This window comes from Lonchura striata, chromosome 3, assembly GCF_050655825.1.
Source record: "Lonchura striata isolate lonStrDom1 chromosome 3, ASM5065582v1, whole genome shotgun sequence".
Classification (NCBI taxonomy): Eukaryota; Metazoa; Chordata; class Aves; order Passeriformes; family Estrildidae; genus Lonchura; species Lonchura striata.
The window spans coordinates 101,206,964-101,231,290 of NC_140705.1; the positions used below are offsets into that span (position 1 = coordinate 101,206,964).

General features: G+C 38.0%; 1 protein-coding gene across 7 annotated transcripts in view; it reads right to left on the reverse strand.

The window, feature by feature from the left end:
- The window catches only part of EML4 (EMAP like 4), a 143,559-nt gene that overhangs the window by 25,797 nt on the left and 93,435 nt on the right, over positions 1–24,327 (reverse strand). For 5 of the 7 annotated variants that reach the window (XM_021547584.4, XM_085575973.1, XM_085575975.1 and 2 more), the window contains 7 exons: positions 22,420–22,548; positions 19,353–19,378; positions 18,868–18,900; positions 7,984–8,107; positions 3,079–3,228; positions 1,530–1,599; positions 223–333 (listed from right to left, as the gene is read on the reverse strand). In XM_021547584.4, coding sequence (XP_021403259.2) covers positions 223–333; positions 1,530–1,599; positions 3,079–3,228; positions 7,984–8,107; positions 18,868–18,900; positions 19,353–19,378; positions 22,420–22,548 — 643 coding nt within the window. The remainder of the gene's footprint in view (positions 1–222; positions 334–1,529; positions 1,600–3,078; positions 3,229–7,983; positions 8,108–18,867; positions 18,901–19,352; positions 19,379–22,419; positions 22,549–24,327) is intronic. The other 2 variants (XM_085575977.1, XM_085575974.1) reach the window with 1 other exon arrangement.

Consider the following 24,327-nt stretch of genomic DNA (forward strand, 5'->3'; position numbering starts at 1 on the left):
TTTTTTTTTGCCTGCTATTTATTTACCGTGCTGGTTTGACATCACAATTTCACACGTGCCATTTCCTGTTTTCCCAGCTGTCAGCTGCTTTTATAAAGTATACAGAAACTTTAGCGACACACTTTTAATACCAAAAGAGAGAATCCTCAGAGATTTTTCTTCCCATTTCCATAGGACCGGCCACGTCCCGTGGAACACCCCGAGGCGCCGCGCCCATCTTACCGCTTTGGAAAAATCCAAGCAGCCCACTCCGCGCTCGAAGGTGCCGAGGCCGAGGACCTGCAGCGTCGTCAGGCTCACCGAGTCCCACACTCTAACATGGGGCTGCAGGGGCTGCGTGGGGAAGCAATCATAAACGGGTCAGGCAAAGCACCGCGCTCCGCCAGGCAGCGGCTGCCCGGGCTGCTAACGCAGAGTAAATGCACGGCGACCTGTGCTGGTGATGCTGCTGGGCACCAGCCCCAAAGTCTAAAGGGGAGAGTCAAGGCAAGGATGTTCCTTGTGTCCGGGCTACCAACGTGGCAGCGGTGCTGTCGAGGCAGCAAAGTGGCGTTTGGTAGTTGTGAAAATACTTTAATGGAACAGTCATCTTGCATTTCAGACCCCAGACTAGCGATACTATGTAACTGAAAATAATCATCAAATCTGGGCTAATATATATAAATTAGGAAATAAAGAAACTCTGGTGCACTGAGCCTCTTCACCACCACCAACCACTCAATGAAAATGTCTATGGTTGTATTCCATACAACTACTATCCCACACTAGCTTAGAAACAATAACAAATTAACTTGGCTTAAGGACAGCATTCACCACTAAAGTGACAAATCTTTGCACTGATGATACAACAAACCAACCAGCTCTAACAAGATTCAGAAAATGCTTAGTGGAAATCACGTATACAAAACCCCCCACATAAATGTCTTACAAAATATAATAAAGTAAGTTGAGCATCTGAAAATGAGTTATATTTAACAGGCTTCTACACTTTATAGCATCTTTTTTTCCCCCTCTGTCTATAACTTCATGTAAATAATCCAATTATTCAAATTCTGACAGAATTATGCTAAGTGATGGAGAGCAGCACTTAAATATACTTGCTCTCAAATGAGCAAGTTTATAGGAAAGTTTGGCATACTTTCCATGAATTCTCAATGTTGATTTCTTCTTCCATGAAGCCTTAAGACTATACTGACCCATAGAACTGGGGATTTGCTCTCCCTTGGGAGAACACATATTGGAAGTAATACAACAGAAATGATGTGGCCTTATAAATCAATTACAAGCTTCATGTTTGCTTGCAGATATAGGACTTTATGAGCATCTGCTCTTTTTAATGTATTGTTGAGTGTTTCATTGTTACTGTCTTTTGCTAGGGATACAAGCTTTTACCTGAGAAACTCAAAATATCTCAGTAAATGCAGTGCTTAATACAAACTGCTAACAGAAGGTGATGATTAAAAAAACCCAAACCACTTTTTCCTGATTTTCAAAACAAGATACTACTGCTCAACAGCTCTATTACTTACCCTTCCATCTTTATCCACTCCAGCTAACTGTCCTGTTGCAATTCTAATTTTGTCTGGATGAACTGCAAGACTAAGACAGACAGAAATATGACTTGCTTTTGCTGTCATACGTCTTCAAAACTGAGAGGTGTTTTGTAAATTTTTTTATTTGTTTCTCAACAAAAGCCCATGAAGACACTTATGATCCTAAATCCCACTTCTAATGAGAGAGCTTGAACGTTTCTCATCAGATATTTCATTCCACACTGTATTGCCTGCTTGCTGACACACGACCAGGAGTGCTAGAAGAGTCATCTCCACATGTGCCCTGATACATCTCAGGTTTACATTACACTGGGAGTCCACTGTAACAAAATCTACAATGTCTTGTAATGAACCTCCTACACATGGTTATGTGCCATATTTATAAACACTACAGTGTATTTTATGCCTAAACCTACAGATGTCAAGAACCTGGGGAAAAAAAGGCAGAAAAGTTGGCTGAGGGCTTGCTTGTGCACCCAGGAATCAGGGATTACCACCACTTGAAATAAGTTACTGATGTAATTGTAATAATGAAGTGTGGTGTACTACTAGTGGAAGTAAAGCTGTGCCCTTACATATCACATTTTGATTTGAAGCTCATGTGGAAAATCAGATTTTAGAGAATACATCCTCTCAGTCCTTGGGATGTTTTGATCTATATTTTTAATTGCTTTCTCTGTAAAACTGCAATGGTGAAGAAAGCCACTGAAAGAATAAAGGGGGCCAGGGCAAACCTGAAGAGATCATAATGACAGACACCAAAAAATTTACAGTTCAGTTCAATTTTCTGAATGAAAGTGGAGAATCCAAACCGGCAGCATTCTTCCCACAGGAAGCAATTACACAGACATGAAAAAAGAGCTTTAGATGTCAAATTTTCTCCAGTCAGGTACTGAACAGTAGAGAGTTTATGTTCACCATTACATTTTGTGCACTACTCTTCAGACTGACCTAGGAAATTCTGTAACTGCCTGACACAATGACAATAACTCAATTTTCCTTCTCTAGTTTGTTTTGGTTGTTTGGGGTTTTTTTGTTTGTTTGGTTTTTTGTTTTTGTTTTTTTTTTGCAAACATCTTTCTGATTTTCCTGACTCTTTATACTTGGATAGTGCATCTTTTACAAAATGAGAGTATGACTGCTCAGTTTTTAACACGGTTTTCTAGTTCTCCTTTAAGATTGCACTTTTGCCATACTGCCTGTAAACAACTGATTTAGAGTCAGGCTTACAACAGTTTTTAATTTCTGGGACAACTATTTGGAATAACTTATGCAAAGATCCTTTCTTCAACCTGGCACTCTTAGATTGTATATGCATCCCCTTATTTTACATTTAAACTAAGCTAGCATGGACTGCTCTAACACCATTTGTTTGTGCTGTGTTTACTACAGTGAAATCTACTGGGGCTGATTAAACAGGAAATAACTACAGTGACATTAATTAGTTTGTACATGTAGCAGGAGAGGAAAAGAAATATTTCTGCATTATTACCCACACACTTCCATGCAGATGTTGTATACTAACCATTTAACACAGTCCGTGTGACCCAAGTAGTGCCGCTGGGTTCTCTCCTCATAGTTAAATAGTACCACCACTGAGGCTATGAAATAGACAATTTCCCCGGTAGGAAGGAGGTAAACATTGGCTCGGCAGTCTCTTCCACGATACCCATATCTGTATTTTTTTTTTAGTCAAGGATTTCACAACCATTGAAAACCAGAAAAAACCCATCCAACTTTTTTTTTAAATTTTGTTCCCTTAAAGGATTCCTAGGGAGCTCTCATATCAGCAAATGATCTTTAAACTTTTCCTTCTGGAATTACACCACAATTTCACTAATACAGTTTAAAAAGAAATCGAAAAAAACCCATACAACTGCACTTCATGAGCACAAATTCCTCAAGAAATGATGATGACTGATGTTAAAATATGGTAGAAGCAAAGCAAAGGCAGTATTGCAAAATTTTTCATATGAAATTTCATTAGGTAACAGGAGGACTTGCTATTCCAATTTAACATTTTTTTTCAGCAGCAGAGCTATGTATCAGCAAGCTGGGCAGCTGAGTGTTGCTTTCATTTGGCTTTTTAAAACAATTCCTAATGCCCTACAGAAAAAAAGCAAGCTTCTGCACAGCAGCTGCCAAGTTCAGGAAAGATTTCTCTACACTGTTTTAAAAGTATTCTTTAAACAAACCAAACTTAAAAGGAATTTACACAGTGAAAAATATTCTATCTAAATCTACCTAAGATATGTAAAAGGCATGTTTTCTGTAGGAATATGCACAGCTCCTAATGACATTCAGAAATTTTACACACTGTGAACGAGCCTTGGTTGGCACTGATCAAACGTTATTACAACTCGTTATTTCTTTGGAACAGGTGCATTTCTCCTTGCTAGACTATTAATGTGGCTGCCTGCCTATACTTCAGTTCCCTGGGTCACCAGGAACAATTAGAATCATAACTCAGACTTTAACATCTAACTAAGTAGCCCCAAAAATATTATTTTCCTGTTATGTCGTGCACTTTAAAAAGCTTTCTACTTCATTGCCAAGTAATACACCTGCAACAGCAAGAAAAAGATGGGAAACACATTAAGCAACTTTAGCTAAAGGATTCTAGCTTAGGTTCTGGTTAATAAGGTAAATAAAAGGAAGTGAAAGGCCCATGTGGAGAAAGCTGGATAGATGAAGATGGCCCTTTCTCATAAATGAAGGCAGGTGCAGTAGTTCAGGTTTGGGAATATCTAAACTGGTATCTCCTAATCTCTATTCTCCATGAAAAAGGGACACCTTTCTATCAAAAATAGCACGGCACCCCCAAAAATGCCCCACTACATTACCCCACTATCCTTCTTCTGCAGTGCCACCAGACCAGAGGAACACTCAAACTAAACACATGCTGTAGCTAAACAATAGTTCAAAGAGGGACACTGCATTCAGCTGTCAATTAAACCTCTTTAGAGTGTGGAAAGCAAAACAGATCCATATCTTGCTGCCTTCCCTGTAGCAGGGAAGAACACAAAGGCTCCTCTGAAGCAGAGATTATTCACTGGCTTGCTAAACCAACGATATCCAGAGCCATGCTGGTCCAACACAATGCTGAGGGCAGAAAAAAAGGGATGCCTCTGCTTCTCCTCCATTACTATTTACTTCCCCACTCGATTTTCCTTTTTCTTCTTTTAAACACTGATGGAACTGAAAGAAACCCCCAGAGTGGCCTTTTATAAAAAAATAACAAACCAAACAACTGGACTGTCAAAAGCAATGGGCGACAAACCAATGAAAATATTTTTTCTATCCTGAAGCATTAAGAAAGCTATTTTAAATACCTTCTCAGAGGAGAGAGGCAGATTTTGCTCATCTGCTGTACACAATAGGGAATGTATAGATAAGGATTTAGTAAGACTGACATCTTTGAATATTCATTCTAGAAGAGTATTAATCATTTACACAAACATGTCTTTCTAAAGCAGAAGTCTTCCATGCTTAGCCAAGCTAGAGCTAAATACTTTGGCACCCACCACTGAGCTCTGACATTCGTGAAGCTGTGAGGAAAAAAAAAAATTACATTTTCTCAGTAATTTCTTTTCTTTTACCTCTCCTACAAAATAAAGTACCAAAGAGTGGCTGCATTTTCTAGAAGCACATTTTTTACAAAATCATAAAGGAACTACCTGTTTTGTGGAACAATTTTTTTTTGCTGTCTTCATTCTCCATCCCAGACTATCTTGAGTGAAAAAAAGAGGGACTGTTGCTCCACAGCATTTCTTTCCTGCTCCACACATGCAGAACACAGCAGCACATACAGTGCAACACAATTAATGCCATAAAATTCATGTACTAATTGACCGTGTCTCTTCAAAGAGGGGGTGACACAACTTTGATGCTTGATTTCCATGGAATTTCAATATTTTCAGTGAAGCTGACTATTAAACCAGGGAAATTGAGAGATAGTTGCCTTGATATTGTGATTATTTCTTCCCAATTACAAGGACTGTTTTGTCACAACATTCAATATGTTTAAGTTTTGGGGGCTTTTTGCTTGTTTGTTTGTTTTAACTGGCTAAAAATAGCTACTGCCCAATGAAAAGTGATCTACCGTATACCAGATTTCAGCTGTATATTTACCACTGTCTTCAATTATTCTTAGAAAGAAGAGCACTACTGCTAAAAATAATCTCATAAAACAGAGTCTGAAATACCCTCCAGAAATTGAGCTCCTATACACGGGGAGAAAGAATCTACGAAGTTACTGTCAAAAGCTGCACTGACTGTGACCTCTGAAGCTGTTAAATAAGCCAATTTTGCTATTACTATGGATGTCAGATATGCTTTAACCAATTTTGAAGTGCAGTAGCAAAGATTGCAGTATAAAGCAGGAATACTCAAACTAAATTATTCAACTTAAATGACATCACTCAGGAAGCAGACACAGTCAAAAGCTCAGACTCCCCCATGAGCTGCTTTACCTTGCCAAGCAGCTTAGGCATTTCTTCACATGACAATAATCTGCAAGGCAGACAAAAGTTAAATTTTCCTATTTGAATCTATAATACAGGATATCAGGAGCCAAATAAACCTAAAGGAAACATCTAAAAAGGAGATCCCCCACCTTCTAAACTAACCAATAAAACAAAAAAACCCACCCCAATAAATCTGCCTGTTGTTTCCTTGCAGTTGGTCATAGTTGACCAGCATTTTCCAAAAGAGTAATAACAAAGGAAAACCAAATTTTAAAAAGCATCCAGAAGGCAGGAGGATTAAAAGAATTCAAAACAAACCTATGAATGGAACTATTCAACATTCAGTTGAGCTTTCAGGTGACATCAGTAAAATACTGACATTAATAAAATACTCAGTAAATCACTCTCCCCATGCCTTTTTAATAAGGTGTACAGGGTTCAGTTTTACCATCATATTTGCAAGACACAGCTGCCTTGCAGATTTGTTCCCCTTGCTAAACCTAAGCATAAAGCAGATCTGCTGCTGCTGCATTTTCCAAACTGAACAAAGTCATAGGACCAATATTTAGTCCTCATAAATTTTACTGCTTTTTCTTCATTTTCTTCATCTTTCCATCTAAAAGATACCCTGCACTCATAAATATACTGGTCTGATTTGGGATGACATTTCCCTTAACAGATTACAAAACATATGGACAGTCTCTTTCAGCTAGATTTATTTCATTTCCATTAGACCTCAGCAGCCAACTGGTTTAACCTGAACTTAAGGTTCTTGGACATTAAATGTGTCCACACTGGGATTTGCACCTACTTAACTGAGGGTGTGATTTCATGATCAGTTTTCATCAGTCCAAACTGCTCACTGATGCTGGAAAAGTTGAGCTGATGTTCCTCCAGTATGCCACTTCCAGTCCTTGCATGTTTGTGAGGCAAATCAAACTAATGTATTAGCCCTGCTTGAAAATTAACTTCACAAAAAGAGGTTACATTTCAGCCAGATCACTGACTGACCTAATTCACTCCACCATCATGAGTACCAGCATCACCAACCAAGAGCTGTGATGGTTAGAAAATTTGGTATCACAGTTTTACAAAGCATGTATAAAAGCTCTGTTTTCCTTCCAGTCAAACTTTAATCTGAAACTTTCTTCCTGACATATGACAGTGCATCATCAACATTGCTAAAAAAAATCTTCCTGCTTTCAGCAACATCAGAGCATCAAACTTCAGATTATTACAACAACTCAAGTTTTGCCTAGACATTTTATATTACTGAAGTACTAAGAAACTTACTTACAGAATCACAACTTAGTGGAAAAATCTGCAGAGATGGGGGGGTGACAGGAAGACTCAAACATGTGCAAAAGCAAATCTCTTAAAATTAACTTAATGGCTGATCTAGTAAACTTGGAAAATTTTCATCAGCCACACACCTATTCAGTTCTTCAAATGACAAATTTAGTGCATTTAATACAAACTGGGTTCCAAGAAATTAACTGTTTCAATTTGGAGCTGAAATACAGAAGCAGTGCAAAGGGTGGCTGCTTCTCCAATCCTCACTCCATACAAAAGGACACAAACTCAACATCTTCCATAGCTGAAAACAAACTATTCCTGAAGCAAAGCCTACATTAATATAGCAGGAGGTAGAGGAGGACATTTTTCAAATTCTGTAACTTTTCAAAGATGCTTTCTTTTGCACTAAATATATATCAGTTAATAAATTAGAATTAGTGTCAACAGCAAAACAAACAAAAAAACCAGTATTTCTGTACCTATTTAGTCTGCCATTTAAAGTTGTACTATACAGGAGTTACAAACTATTTCCATAGTTATATTAATTTGAACATTTTCCCTCACCTTTTAGGTTTTACCTCTTAACAGGGAAGAGACAAGACTGGATTCTAAAAAGGAAAAATGCAAGACAAGAGAAAAAGGCAACAGTGAGTAGTTATTAAGGATACACCCACTCCAGTTTTAACTTTTCAGAAGGCAGCTCTGTTCTAATATCATCATAGTTTTCTACATCAGAAGGAATGAACATTGTGATTGGTCGGCCTCGCATGAACATCTTGATATATTCTCCCTCTGTTGAAACAAAAAGACACATTAATCATGTGGCAAGTTTACTGGCAAGAAACCAGTAATAAGCACAGAGATGAGAATCACACTGGCTATATAAAAATTATTTTTGAAATGTGACTGTGGTAAAGGCCCAGATTTATTTTTTTTTAATGGAACATTAAATGCACACAGAACAAGCATTAGTTGAATTTGTGATAGAACAGACTGAGCATGTAGCATTTTAGACATGCAAGTTAAGTTATAAAGGCAAAATTCAAATTCAAATCTGAAACAGAATAATTAGTCATAGCATTACAGGATGAGGTGTTTCAGGTTGAAAAGGATCTGAGGAGGTGTTTAAGTCCAACCTCTGCCTGGCCATGAGGCCAGACTAGGCTCCTCAGGCTTTTCCCTAATCCAGATCTGAAAACCTCCTAGGATGGAGATGGCACAGCCTCTCCTGGCATCTGACAGCACCTTGGGGGCTTTTTCCATAGAGCTTGCTTCCTACAGCCCCTCGGTTCCCATACTGTATTTCTGCCAGAGACCCTTCTTTTCCATGGATGCAGGACCTGTAATTTGTCTCTGCCTAATTAACGAGGCTCCTGCAAGCCCAACTCCCCAGCCCAGTCACTGGGCCCCCAGTCTGCTGTCACTGCAACCCTGAGAGTGCCTTGTGTCACCTCCCTCAGGAATCCTGCAGACTCCATGTGTCACCTCCTGGCACCAGGTACAGTGTGACCCATTAACCACAACCCTCCCAGGCCAACTCTGCAACCGGTTCTGTTCCCCCACCCAGCTGCCCACCTTTCCAAATCCCAGCGGCCAAGCTAAGGCACAAGGACACCACAGGAAAACGTGTCAAGAGCTTTGCAGATGAATATAATCAAGAATTATATATCATCACAAATTAATACAGCAAACTGTGTTATTAAGCATTGTATCCTGAAGAATGGAAAAAAGCAGTAACTCAGAATGATGCCAGTTAATACTGCCTACAGCTGTGACAAGACATGTGTATATCATCTCTGTGGGAATCCGAGCACTTCACAAGCCTTTAGGAGCTCCTTTTCAAGGAATGTGAGTTTGTCTACCACCAGGGAAAATTACAGTTCCATTTCAAAAAGCACTGATGACAAAGAGCCAAATATTCCGGTAACTTTCCACCAATGAAGTAGTAAACTTTTTATTGCTCTTCAACTTCATTAGTAATTAATATCCATTTATAGCATATATCTTAACCAAAGTAATATAATATTCTGCTGTGAATTTGGAACGCTGACACTTTTTTTATAAGTGGGGGTTTGAAAATTGTAGCAGACACAATTCAACCAAAAATTTGGTTTGAACTCAGAGTTCAAACCAAAATTTGAATAGCTGAGTAGAACTGGAGTAAAAATGGAGTTATGTAGAAGAATAGCTGTAAATTAGCAATGGGGTATTAAGAAATCTCAAATCACATTTGATGTAACAGACATTAAGATCTAAAATTAAGATTTTTTGACAATTACTTTAGTACTTCTTTAAGAAACATGAAACAGACTTCTCTACAATCGTCAGGAAATGCTTGGAAATATTTCCCCAATTAAGCATAAGATTAATACTCGGACTGCATGATTGTGCAATCTATGTTTGGCATTCTCTGAAACATCTGAAATTGAAATCATGAGAAACTCAGACTTACTTCCACAGAATCTTAGCTTAACAGCTCATGTCAAACTCAGAGATCCAAAAAGGCAAAAGAAACCAGGTCAATAACCATAATAACTGAACAATTTAAAACTAACACATATATAAAGGTTTCTTCTTATTTAGCATATTAATACAATGAAAGTTGAGCCATAGAAGTCCAGTACAAAAGGAGCAAATATGAAAAAGATGAAAACCAGTTGTCTTGCTTCATTCCAAGAAAAAACATGGATGCTTTGAACAAGAACCCCATGAGTCAGTAGAAAACCTGTCTTCGATAAAATAAAAAGGAACAAAGAAAATCACTCCCTGGTAGCTAAATTAGACCCAACAGTTATTTTACCACATGTGCATTGCTTAATTCCATTGCTAAGAAAAGCTAAAGATTGGAGCTGTCACTAGTTTGAAATAAATGTTTAGAAAATTACTCCAAACTAGTACCATGTCTCATTTATCCACCAATATATTTTTAATAGTATGTATATTCAGAGAGAAAATAACACTGGCCAAACACAAGAGTAATGTATTAACAACGACCTTTCTATTAAAATCTGGCACCGACAATCTTATAAATAAATTAAAGCCCGAGGGTATTTACAAAAGACCGCTCATCGTTAATCTATAAATTCTTGATTTAACACTGAGCTTGACACTTCTGGTTCCACAAGATCAGTGCAAAATGACACCACAAATTTAGGATCAAATTTCTTATTGCTGCTTCAAACAGAGGAGACAACCTACAATTGAAATTCTAATGGATGGAGGCAGTTGCACCTGTTGGACTCTGAAGATGAGAGGCATGAAGATTCCAAGAGGAATTCAGTCAAGCCTCTGGCAGAAGAGGCTCTCCTGGAGCTCAGGGAAAAGAATATCTACAGGGCATTCAGATACAAATTAGCTCTCTGAAGTTTCCCATTAAAGAAAGAACATTTTCTTTACCTTTATTAACTAACTGTATTTACTTAAGATTACCTTTGAAGATACACATTTAAAACATATTAAAGACACAGACTCTTCCTCAAGAAGCAGGATTAGAAAAAGAGACCATTGAAAGATTTTTTTTTTCTCTAAGACTAAGACTGTAAATTTTCTTTTGTTAGAATAACCTGTAGGGTAGATATAATATTAATGTAGAAATCTTTTGAAATACTAGAGAGGATGACAGCATACCAACACCATTCTCAAACAGCAGTTAATTGCCTGAGGCCAAGTTCTTGTATTTGCAAGTTAAGAAAATCAGTGATTTAATGCTTTCATACTATACTTGCTCAACTGAATGATCAAGAGCATTAGACTATAATCCTTTCCTGCAGCCTCAGAATTTTCCAATACAAAGAAGCATGTCTAGATTTTTATTTCCTTCTTCTGGTAAAAAAGTGCCTTGGTCATATTATGATAAATATGTATGTAAGGGATGACAAGGGAGAAAAAGTCAAAACTTCTAAAGAGAGTGGGTAAAAAACTCATTAAACCCCAACCAACTAAAAATCCTTGGCAATTCTGGTATCTACCAGCCTGAAAACACTTGGTATGAAAGTAAAAGTATTTTGTTCTATATAAAGAGATGTTCAGATCCCAGTATCCACTGAGCAGAAGCATCTGGGGAAGGTGAGGCTGGGGAATGTGCGTGGAAAGGGCCAGGAGGGCATATCATGAAGAATCCTTGGCACTTACTAAGTCAATTAACCTGCAACTGCAGACATCCTATAAATCCTTCCAAATACGGATCAAACCAACCGAAAAGCACAGTTGAGGCCCTGCAGGTAGCACACCCAGGTGCTGTGGATTATCCACAGCACACAGTAAGTAACAGTCAGGCCCAGAATTGCTATAAAAGGTAGCACCAAGTGGCTGCAGTGCCCTGGCTCCAGGGGCCAGCTCTTCACAGGAAACAGCTGTAGCTGCTTTTTGTGCAGCTTTGAGCTCAAATTCACAGCCCCTGCCAAACTCTATTTGGCTCCACAGTATTTCACCTCTGGAGCCTCAAAAATCTCTTTACACAAGTGCCAGGGAACACAGGATCAGCGCTCCCAACTTATGCTCCCAGGATTGGGGCAGACTTATTAGCCCCACGAGCAGCCCTCTGGGTGTGCTGGACCTAAGCAGACTCCAAGCAGGTCTTGGCTGTCTCTGGGTTCCTCAGAGGTTTGGGGAAATTATTAACTCAGCTCCAAAGACACAGAAGCACTTAATTTGACTAAAATATGGTTCCAGTCAGCTGAAGTGACACAAAATACTGCTCAGAAGGAGAGACACCAAGAGAGAAGTCAGGATATGGTGAGGGCACATCTAAAGGTAGTCTTGAACACTGTTCAGGCACGTGGTTTTGGAAATTAATGCAAATTAATGTAATGAGCTGGATGAACATCATGGCTTGGCTCAGCTCAGCCTAGCACAGCCTGACAGATACCCAACATGCCCTCTCTCTGCTTGCATGGATGTTTTTTACTGCTGCACCTGCTTCAGAGAGCAGAGTCTTGGCTGTCACTGAGAGAGACACAAATACAGTGCTGATTTCAGAATAGCATCCAAAAGCCTGCTTCTACTACTAGTTGGGAACTTCTCAACTTCCAGGTGACAATAACACAAGGCCAGGATGTTTTCTTTCTGTGTGTGCATGACAGAATGGCTGCTCACTTCAGCACATGTCTGTCCATCTCCTATCAGAAAGTGAATTGGGTGAGTACGAAAACAGCAATCCTCCAAGCCTTCATATTCTGAAAAAATAAAAACATCCAGCTTTTTAACTCTCTTTTTTAATAACGGTTTAGTCTGTCTCTACAGCACAACAAAACTTACCCTTTATGGTTATGGGTGCATGGTTTTGATGCAGTAACACTTTCCACAAGGCCTTTATCTCCATTAGAATTACTTCTGATACAACCTGGGACTGTATTTGTGTTATCAAAATAAGTGAGTGGTTTAATCTTCGTACAATTAAGTGGCATGTTATAGTCCTTTCCCCTACCATTTAACTCTGGCAAGCAGCTGTTTATGGCTAGAACACTGTTAGCAACTCCTGCATGAATAATTTTATTTTTTTTTAAACTACTCCAGCCTCAGAAACATTTAGGTCTTATTGCATTCAAATCTCAGCTTCCAACTCTATCAGTCTGGCATCCCAGCTTTGTGTCTTCAGTGAAATTTCAGTGCTTCTACTTTCCTGTGTTAAGTTCATTAGTGTAAACACTAAGCCGAATAGGTCCCAGCAGGCTGGAGGCTGATGTTAGCAATTGAAGTACCTATAGCAAGTTCTTTGGAAGTTTACAGCCTGACAGAGAAGAAAGGAATAAATAGGTTGGTGAAACAAGGTGCTGCTAGTGAGAGGGAGCTCCAGAAGCCTGCGTGACCTGCAAGGAAATGAGTGCATCTTCTCTGACAGTCACTGTAATCCAGCATAGTTACCTTGCATGCAAGGAACCTGTTGGTAAGGCATGGCAATCCAGGACTGACTAAAACTACGGGCAAATAAAATTTGCAGAATAATAGTGAACTGACTGAAAGTTTTCTGCAAAGTCTCCTTGTACCAAGAGTAGATTCCCACTAGCATGAAAAAGCTTTTAATCAGGCCTTATAAAAAAAAAGTTGAAGAAATAAGAAAAGTCAACTCAGTAACATTAAAATTCAACTCCCAACAATTGCTATTAATTCCCCTTTGGAAGAAAGTCTAAAACCCAGCAAAAAAAAGGGAAAGCAAGCTGGAAGGTAAGACCAATGAAAAACCCTACAAGTGATAACAGAGAGCAAACATACTGCAATACAAATCATCTGAAAGGCTGAAATTAGTGCTTCTATGAAGCCAGCACAGAAAGACTCATGCAATGGCACTTAAGAAATTTATTACTTTCCCTGAATCATATTCTTCAGGGAATATGAAAGGCTTGCAAAGGAAAATAATAAAAATAATAGGAAAGGAGGAGAAAAAAGATCAAAGAAGTCTTTGTAGATTAACTCAGACATATCTAGGGCGAAAAGCAATTCAGAAGACATGAAAGCTACTATTCAGAAACTTCAGAAATTTGAAGACAGCAACACTAGAAAATCCTCCCGTTTTCCAAAAAACATGCTGCACAAATAAATCATCAAGTAGTTTTGTAGAGGCATGTGAGAACCTTTCACCCTCAGTTAATGATTTCTTCAACAAGACTGGACATAATTTTAGATAATGTATTTTATATTACACTATTCCTCATTAGACACTGAGACACTGAGGTAGCCCCACAGGTCTGTGCTGTAATTAACTGCTCTTTAGCTAGCAAGTCTGCATATAATGAGTTGTCTAATGAGCATACAGTAGATTATATATATATATACACACACACACAAGTTTAGTTCTAAAGGAATTATTACAGTAATTTTGCAAATTATTACTACCTATTTTTCAGTAGGTCCCACCCCATCCAGTTTGAAAGTTCAACATGGGCTGGTGCATTAAAATCCCAGCTCAGTTCTATTTATGTGTAGCACCACCCTAAAGTGATTTACAGGCAAATGAAAAACCCCAAAAGACTCCAGCTAGCTTGGCCATGCAGAACACTCTAATAATATACAATAAACTACCACATCCAGGGTACATTTATTAATCTGTCTTCACCTTCTAGTTGCTTGACCAGTGAAGCTATGCTTTTTAAAACTACAAATAGCTTCTTTCCCATAAGCCTCCTGCTTTCAGGCCTGTGTCCAAGAACTCTGCAGGACCACTAACCTGAGGGACAAGAACTTGGAAGCCTGTTTCTAATTTAAACCAGTGCTAACAGCACAGAGACAAATAACCACATTTCAGCCACCAAGCCCAGACCGTTACATTCAACCTCACGGTGGAATGAACATTTGCCTGCAGGTCTGCATCTCTCACCCCAAGCTATTATGTGCCAGTGCCCGCTGAACCTGACAGACATCCACTGTTGTTACAGAGCCCTGGTGCAATGCCAGACAAACAGGCAAATACAATAGATGAGATGAGAGACTTGTCCTGATTTGGAATGATTTTACAGCTTTGCCTTGAAATTTCTTAACAGATCTTGGGTTATTCATTTTACATAATCTGATTAGTGAACTCTGCTTTTTCATTTATTGGGTGGCATTATGAATCTAGGAATTAACAACAGTTACCATTAGCACTGAAATAATCAAAGTTTAATATTAAACTCTAGCTTTTTATTAAAAAAAAAAAGACTGAACAAGGAATACTGGACAAAAACAAGCTCAATAGGACTCTATCTAAATGCTTCCTGCCTAAATTATAGAATCCTGACTTCACCAAGAATCAGTGATAAAAACTCCCAAGTACACAATTTGTTTTTGGGACAGTATTGATTGTTTTTAATAATATGCACTGTGCCTGAACTAGAGCAAGAAGCCCAATAATGATACATGGGGGCCTCCACTTGCTCTCAAGTACAGGAGCACCTGCAGCAACCATCTGATACAAAATCACTGTCTGATGAGAAAGCAGTCTGAGGTAGCCACTGAATTTTGCACTCTCTGCAGACAGCACACATTGTCTGCAGGGTACATTTTTTCCATTGTGTGCGCCACAATTGCTCTGTCCATGAAGCTAAAACTATAACACAGTAAAACTAACAGAAGAAAAAGTACTGGAAACTAAAAAAGCATAATTTAAAAAAAACCCAAAAAACTTAGGAATGCAGTGCATGTTTTTCATTAATTCTTTCACATATGGTTTTTATTGCCATCCAAACAGTTTAAGTGTCTCTTATTACTTTATAATAAGTGAACAAGTGATTCATATATGGAGCTGCTATCACCGAAAACCAAACCCAAACACAAATCTCAGGGAAATAAATTACCTTTTATCTCAAAATAAGCCAGGTCTTTAACTTCTGGGTATAAAAATATGAATGCCTTATGATTAATACTTTAAAAAATGTTCCTGCTGAAGTGAGAAGCAAGATGACTTTAATAGGGAATTATAAACACCTGCTGGTAAAAAATTTAAAATACTAACTTCAGTTAGGGTCTTTTTAAGGCTGTAATAAGCACCTGTTCATTTCACCCATAGCTTTATTGGATTTGCACAGAATTTGAGTGCTGGATTTTACTGTAAAAAGGCTGGTGGTTTACAAGGACAAACAAACCAACTGACCCTATGACCTCTGCTGCAGCACATAGCCAGAAGCATAAAGCTCAGGACTATCCTTACTTGAAGTATATGCAATCAACCCAAGTGGGAGAGATAAAGGCACCAAGGGAACAAAACTGGCTACTGAGGAGGTACGAGATGGCACCCCAACACCTGTGGCTTTGGCACAGAGATAAACCAAAGAAAACCAGGTGGCTGCCCACAAGGCAGCTGCAGGCTGTGGCTTCCCATGCTGCTGCTGCTGGCAGGAGAAGACAATTGCCCAGGTCTTGCTGACACTTCTGTGCAACACCCTGGGGGATTCCACACCAAACCAAAGCCAATTCCGACACCACAGCCAATGCCTTTCACTGCTGAAGCTCATCTACAGCTCCCACTTGCTCCCCAAGTCTTTCACTTTTATAGCTAATACCAGCACCAACAGAAACCACAATGAATCTACACAGAAGGCAGATATAATTGCAGTATCTTCTGCTGCTAGAAAAATTACATTCCAAGGTCTAAACATGCAAAAATGTATTCATCTGTATTTTGTGGTACTATACCATACCAACATTTCAAAGCTGGTTTTTTTATTAGCTAAATCAAAAAAGGAAACAAAGTGATTCCAGGATATTCAAAGCAACAAAAAATTGTCATCTTCCATCCCATTATCCTATGCAAACACCTTCTGCTATGAAAATCTGCAATTTCACAGTGATTCCAAACTTATTTTATGTGTGTATAAAGACACTGATGTATTTTTACTGTAGATTTGCTTTGAAGCTTGACAGTTTGCACATCAGCAGTCTTCCCAAGAGCCTCCTTCACAGAATTTCTAGGTCTAGGAAGTACATGGACGCAATCCTTAGGGGAGAGGAGTGCTGGGAGCATACACAGTGTTTTACACACAGCTCAGTGAAATGAGCAGCTCAGGGGAGCTGCTGTAACTTAATTAACACAGTGCTAGAGACTGCTCAGCCCTAGAGGCAAAGGCTGGCAAGCCAAAAAGTAGCATTAAATCAGCTGTAACTTTTTGTGCTTTCCAGAACAGCAAGTTTCTGTAGGAACACCATGAGCAAGGGCAACTCATCATCCCACCCTATCCAAGACAACACTGTCCAAGAGCACAGAATTTACCTCAGAAACAGGATGCTAACTGTCTATGCAACTCTTCGCTTTGTGACCACTTTGGTCAAGGTGTCAACTGAACGTTGTTTTACTTATGTGACAACTGCCAAGTAGAAAACAGGCTAAAGTCATCTGCCCTGGTGGAGAAGTGACCAAGTATACTAAGCTTATACTGGGAAGGATGGGGAAAACTGCTGCAACAACAGCATCCTAAACAGGCTTTGTTCTGTGGCAGCAAACACAACATCAAAGCTACCAGTCTCACACACACAGACACACTCTAAAACCTGTTAAAAATACAATTGGCCATATTAAAAAAAAAAATCAACAAAAAACCAAAACAACTTTGAATCTTCTAATTGTATCTGTATCCACGTTAGAGACAGAATTACATTTTGCCACTCCATGTGTTTAAAATGGAGCAAATGCTTTTTCTATAACAAGACCTTCCCTTCACCTCCCATATGTGTGGGGCCCTGTTATCTGCATCATGTTTCTCTGATTCCAGTTAGGCTCAGGACAGACTATGGCATGTCACACTCAGAAGGGGCCCATGCATCACATCCTCTGCAAAGTAACACAGAAATAGGGAACATATCAAGGCCACTGAAGTTACAGCTACCAGAATGAGAGAACTTCAGCATGATCCATTTTGGGCAGAACAACTGGAGTTCTAGAAGCACATTATAAGAAAATAATTAGTACTGGAGGTATTTTAGCTATATATAACTTGGTTTTGTGAAAAGCTGTTTTTACTAGGTAATATAATGGTTTTGTTCAAAAACTTGCAAAGCTAAATTGCAGCTGGTCTGGCCACTTGATTAGCTTTCCTTTTACAGCAGCCAGTGCTGCACATAGGTACTGTTCCACAGCTGGTGTTAAGTACCATGGCATAATAAAACATTTTTTCTTTGTTCTTGATACTTATTTGTTCTCTTTCACACATCTTGTCTCTGAAGATGCTTTTGGCAAGTATCAATTCAGAATATTTTTATACTTTTAATTTCTCTGTGAACTAGAAAAAGATAAAGCATTGGATACAAGTTGATTTTTGCTTTCATTCCAGCAATTCATATGTTAACTTTCAAAAAATTGAAGGGCTTCTTTGCTTTTTTGAAAAAGCAATTCAAAAAAGCAATCAAAGTGTGAATAAAGTAAACTTGCTGACAGCACAGAATCTGAAGACTATACATTTTTTTAATTAGCAGCAAAAAAGCACAAGACAAAACCCCTGTACATAGATCTGTTGTGTACAGCATGCACTTGGGTTACATGCTTTAGTTTTGAAACTGCATGCTTCAGCACAGTTTGCAGGACATTCGGCGCAGAGTAGTTTTGCAACACCAGAAGTGGACTTCTTTTTTTGTCACATCCCACAATGTTCAGATAGATGGCTCCTTTTCCTGACTGAACAAGCCAGCAGCAGCAGGTAGCCAGAGAATGCAAGATTCATTGGTGCAAAGACAAACACTTCAGAAGAGACTCATTTTTCATTTCAGGAGACTATTAAAACCTTCAGTCCCTGTTCTTGTCTAATTAGCATTTATATGTTGTAATATTGGCAAGACAGAAAGCTGAGATAAAACAAATCTTTTAGTTGGCAGTTCTTAATACTCTGATATCTTAGGCAATAATGCAAGACTTCTATTTGAACACATATTCCTCTACGATGAAATTATATGTGCCATAATTTAACTATTCCCAAATAGTCCCCATACAGATTGTAATGTGAATATGCATATAAATTTCCATGAGAAGAGAGTTAAAATATTAAGAGAATGATTGAAAGACTCATGCTCTTTGATGGTGAAAAGCCAAATAAAAGATTTGTGAGAGTGCTAAATTAGAAGAAAGCGACCAAAGGGCATAGCTTAATTCTTACCTTGGCTGTTTTTTTCACGAGTTGACATTTTTGCTAGTTATGGGACAGAAATAAAATATCTTAAAACTATTTCTAAAGTCTCACTCACACGTGCTTGGATGAAGAGTCAAAATTTTAGATTTTTGTTTTTATAACCTCTCTCTATGCACATATACATAGAGAAAATGATTTTTTAGAAGAGGGTTTGCTTCACAAAAATAAATCAAATCCTCCCACCACCCATTCACCAAAAACTAAAGATCCAATCTGATTAGGTGTTTCTCCATAATTTTAAAGATTCATATATATGAATATATGTATATATACTGGAGTCTGGAGTAACTTTTTGCCAAACAAATTCTTGGAGTTGATTAATGCCATTTTACCTCTAAACCCCTGTGTCATAAGCATATGTCCCAGTGTATTCATTTACAGGAAATACTATTCAGTCAAAAGTAAATATTTTCAACTTCATCTAGTATTTAAAAATAAATGTTTTTATTTACCTTGGCTGACAATGACATCTTTGTGCCTGTGGAAAAATTCAAAATATTATCATTAATAATATGCAAAATGCTTATCATGGTAATACTATCAATTTTTACCCATTACTGCATTTGGCAATCTCATCAAATTCTGTGTACAGTGTAACCATAGGATATGATGCCCAATAGCTAATCTTGATCATTGTAGTGCATTTTTATTCATATATTATTCTATGCAGCTCACTGTACCTTTCAAGTAACTTAAGTCTTTGGGCCTATGGTAAGGGCTTCAAAGAATTACTCTGAAAATTACAAAATTAAAAAAGCTTTTAAGAATAAATTATAGAGGGCATGTTCCTTGTGCACAGAAAGTTCCATTCTGAGAGTGAGAATTTGTAATAACCAAATGTTTTAAGCTGCCAAACATCCTCAGTCCTGCATGCAAAGCATTTAACACCTGTCAAAATAAGCTGTCAGCACACAACAGCACAAATTTTCCTAGGAATTAACTCTATTGGAGACATGGATTAAATGTAAGCAAGTTGCAGTTTCACTTTAACAGATCCCTGCAGAATTACTGAATGTGCAACATAAAGTCTTCAACAGAGGGGAGCTGACACATCTCTCCTTACCAGAGCCAGAAATTAGTTTCTCATAAAATACTCAGTGATTTTTTTTTTTTTTGTGTAGAGGGAAGAAATATTAATTTCCAGCATCAGACCTACTTCTTAATAGAACAACACAACTTGATAGGAGAATGTATTGCATAAAACACCCTCCTGAATTCATTTGAAATTCAGCAGAAAGGTATGAGTGGCATCCAGTATTTTTAGCTGGATGGAGGTCAAATTTTTGTAACAGTGACAAAGGGTCAAGCATATGCATGAGGAAAGTAATCTCTGGCTGTTGGTGGAATCATCCTTTACCACACTGCCAAATGAAAAATTTAAAGTGGATTCCCAGTCTTGCCTGAAAAGCACCGAATGATGGGCTGCTGTGGGAACCCTCTTACTTCTTACAGCCTTATCAGACAGATTTACAGCCCAGCGCTGACTTACAGACTGAGCTGTGTAAACAAAGTTCATATCCTGGGCTGATAGTGCAAAGCACATGTAAAACATTTCTGTCTTGGGGCCCACATTAGGGGCTGAATTCTATTCCCTTGCACAAGACCTCCGTAGCTTCAAGCAGATGAGGCCAACATTTCTAATTGGGAACAATAAATTAAATACAACAATACGTCTTTGCACAATACCAACCAGCTCTTATGGAAATGTGGCACACAATGTGAGTAAGAAATTATTATTAATGTGTGTCCTTGTATGCAAACAGTGCATCTGTTACAAATCTGATCTTAAGAACAAGGGACACAACAATATAACATCCACTATTCAAGCAGGTGATAATCTACAATTCATGTTTGAGGCTTTATTTTTGCCAAATATAGTTAAGATACAAAAGCTTCAAGTTATGAACAGACAGCTTTCTCTAACAATAATTAAAACTAATCTTTTCTTCGCCATGCTCTTGTTAAGACACCTGACTATTATTGTATCTACATTAGAGATTGTAGAAGGGCAACATTTGAGATGTCTCAGAAATAAGCAGAATCACAGAAAAATGAAATAAAATACACTGTTTTCACCATGTCTGAACCAGCATATAAAGTATCAACAAAAGTAAAATTTATTTTTTACTTTTAGCAAATTTGAAATATGTATTACACTGTGAAAGGTATTTTAGCAGCATAGCAAAAACCCCAGCAAAAAAATCAAGGCAGAGGGTTTTGTCATTCCAAAATATTATCCAGCAGCGCCATGCCATAATCTAAATTGCCAAAGGGCTTTTAAATTTCAACAGTGAAAACCAATTATAAAAGGAAAGGAAATACTTGCAAAGTATGTAACATATAATCCCCTCACACATAGCACTCCACTGCTCTGCAGAACTCTTCAGGCTAAGCATAAAGCTTTTTGTAAATGTCCCGCTATCCACACCCAAGATTAGTTTGTTTTTGTTCTTCCCATTCCCAGGGAAGAAGGAATGCACTTGTACCACTCTTGACTAGGTATCTGACAGTCTTAGATGCAAGCTAAGGAGAGCACTACAGACATAATAATAAAAAAACTAGCAATTACCCTGAAAAGTCTGAAGTGCTTTATTTCAGAACGGGATGGGTTTTCAGGTAGTTCAGGTAGTTAAAGGCTATTAGAATGAATGATTAATGAGCAGATTAGGAATCTGCAGACAACACCTAGCTGGAAGAATCTGCCAGCACACTGGGGGATATTGGCAAATAGGAGAAGGATCAGTCAAAAAAGATAAATCAAGGTGTCAATACAAAGTGGAAGACCCAACTGGCAGAGAGTACTGAGGACACGAGTGGGTGGGTCACAATAGGGGCCAACAGTGTGGGGTTATTATAGTACAAAGCAAACTCTTGCCCCTGTGCTGAAAGGAGCAGGAGTAACTACTCTGTGCTATTCACCCCCAGAGGCACTGACTGGAGACCACAAACCAAGAGGAAGGGTGTGAGAGGAATGGCTGGCTGCAGCACATCACCTCCTGAAGGTGACACTGAAAAAAAGATCCCTGCCTGTCATCTAGAATGTGCAACCAGGAACCTGCTAAACAGTTACATTGAGGGACCTATCTGAAATCATAAAAGTATATTCCTACTATTACAGTCTACTTTGGAAACATATCCTATGTGAAATCCAGAAACGGACACCAAGGAAATAGACTTTCATTTTCAAATCAGCTTTAATTAGGAAATAAAAAACCTGGAAGTTTCACATCACTGGCATTAAGCCATAAAATGTCATAATTCTGCTAATCCAAACAGGCAATATTAAAACATATTCACACAAGAATTACTATATATTACTTTATTCAATAATTCAATAATATTAAAATTCCAGGAGCACCTGGAACACCAAACTGGTAGGTTATGTAAGAACTCATAGTAAAAACAAAGATACAAAAGGTCCTAGCATACACACCAGCTAGTTCACTATAATTATATGATTTCATAATATTTTGACTCTCAAGTTTGCTTGCTTTTATGTACCAAACCATATATACATACTTGTCTGCATTCTTTGCCACTTTTGATATTAACTTAGATGTTGATGCTACTCTCATCAGCTTGTTACGACTGTCATCTGAACTCTCCCAAGCACTGTGAGCTTTTTCAACAGTCAAGGATTTCTTTATGCTAGAAGAAACAAAAAAAGTTTTACAATTACAAGATAATAATGTGACAATGTAGCAACTGGAACTCGTTTGCAAATGACAGATCAAGCAGCAGGAGACAAAAGCAGAGCTAGATCTTCCTTCAAGCTGCAGCATGAAACAGGGAAAAAAGATTAGTCAAAAAGTTCTAACTGGATGAATGAAAACAATTGAGCAAGACAATTGCCACATGTTTTATCTATTCTTTTCCATTTCCAAATGCTCTTACATAAAGACTGGAACAAAATATACTTCATTACTACATCACCAACAAATTACAGCAGTGGAAAAAATGAGGCTAAGTATATAAGCCTTAAAGAATAAACTATATTAAAAAAAAAATCAATTAAACAGATAACAATGTAATTTTTTTCCCTGATTAACTGTTCACCAGCTTTAGCACATTGATTTTTGAGGCAGAACAGTTCTATCAGATTAAAGTTTCATTAAATCCATGAATTCTGATGTAATTTTTCAGCAATCTTATTGCAGCCAATTTACACTAATGGGAACTTGCAAATTTTGCAGTCACTAGTTCAATAATTTCACATGTGCCTTCATCACAGAATACATGTTCAAAATGTTACCTAGCCCAAATTATCCTTCATCAGCTCATTTAGAGTTTGCACATGTCCTGCTAATAGTATCACACTTCATCCCGTCAGAAATGCTTTTTGCAGGAGTTAAGTCCTGAAATGCAACCTTAGAAATGGCAAGCTCCTTGTACAGCACCTCAAGAGGCTCAAAGGTCCTGTGACAAACAAGTTAATCAAATCAAGTCAAACCCTTAGGAGACTGAAAAAGGCATTTATTTTTCCCCACACTGCAAAAGATTAGTAAGCAAGACTTCAGACATCTTTACAGGGAGATACCAGGCAAGAGAACAACAGGCTGCAAGTTCAGCTTCAGACAACTTACAGGTTTGTGCAAGACATGGAGACAGAGCCTTTATGGAGTGTTATAACATGCACCAGTCAAGTGGAAGTTTAAATATTTACAAGAGCTGTGAATTCAAGCAATGCAAGACAACAATCTTGTGAACCAAACCGGTACATTTCAGAGTAATTAATTTAATTTACATTCTGTTTCAGTCTCTAAGTGCCAGAGAGTAAAAAAAAAAATTTACACCTTCCAAAACAGTAAGGTGGCAATGAATAAAAAAATAAAAAACAACCAAAAAAAAAAACCATGTCAAGTGATCTGCATAGTTTTGAAACTCAAAAGCTACTATCCAAATTTTAAAAGCCATTTCCTTGACTTCAAAATTAAATCTAGTATCTCTAAAATGTAACCTTTCCCCCCACCGTGACTAATTCCCACAAAAATGAGTGGGAAATTAAGAAGCAATCCTAAATAAATTTCCGCATTTACTTAAGACAAGTAGTTCTATGATCCAGGTATAAAACCAGAACTTCACTCATGTAAAAAATCAAAGTAAGCCATCCTGCAGCCTAGCAGGAATTTAAAAGGGGAGGGGCCATGAAATAAAGAAATACCAACAAAAACAAAACTGCAGTCACTTCACATAATAATTTGAGAGCAAAAATTTCTGAACCAAAGGTTGCAATGATACTAGTACTTAAAAAATACTGTTATGAGACATAATAATGGCCATGTGGAAAATACATTCCATAATTCAGCTACGTCAGACAAAATCGATGAAGTGTATTTCAGAAAAGTCAAGTTAGAGTGATCATTAAATATTTTACAATCATGGCTGATTAGAGGTAATCTACTGTATTAGGATTTTAATCTGAGAACA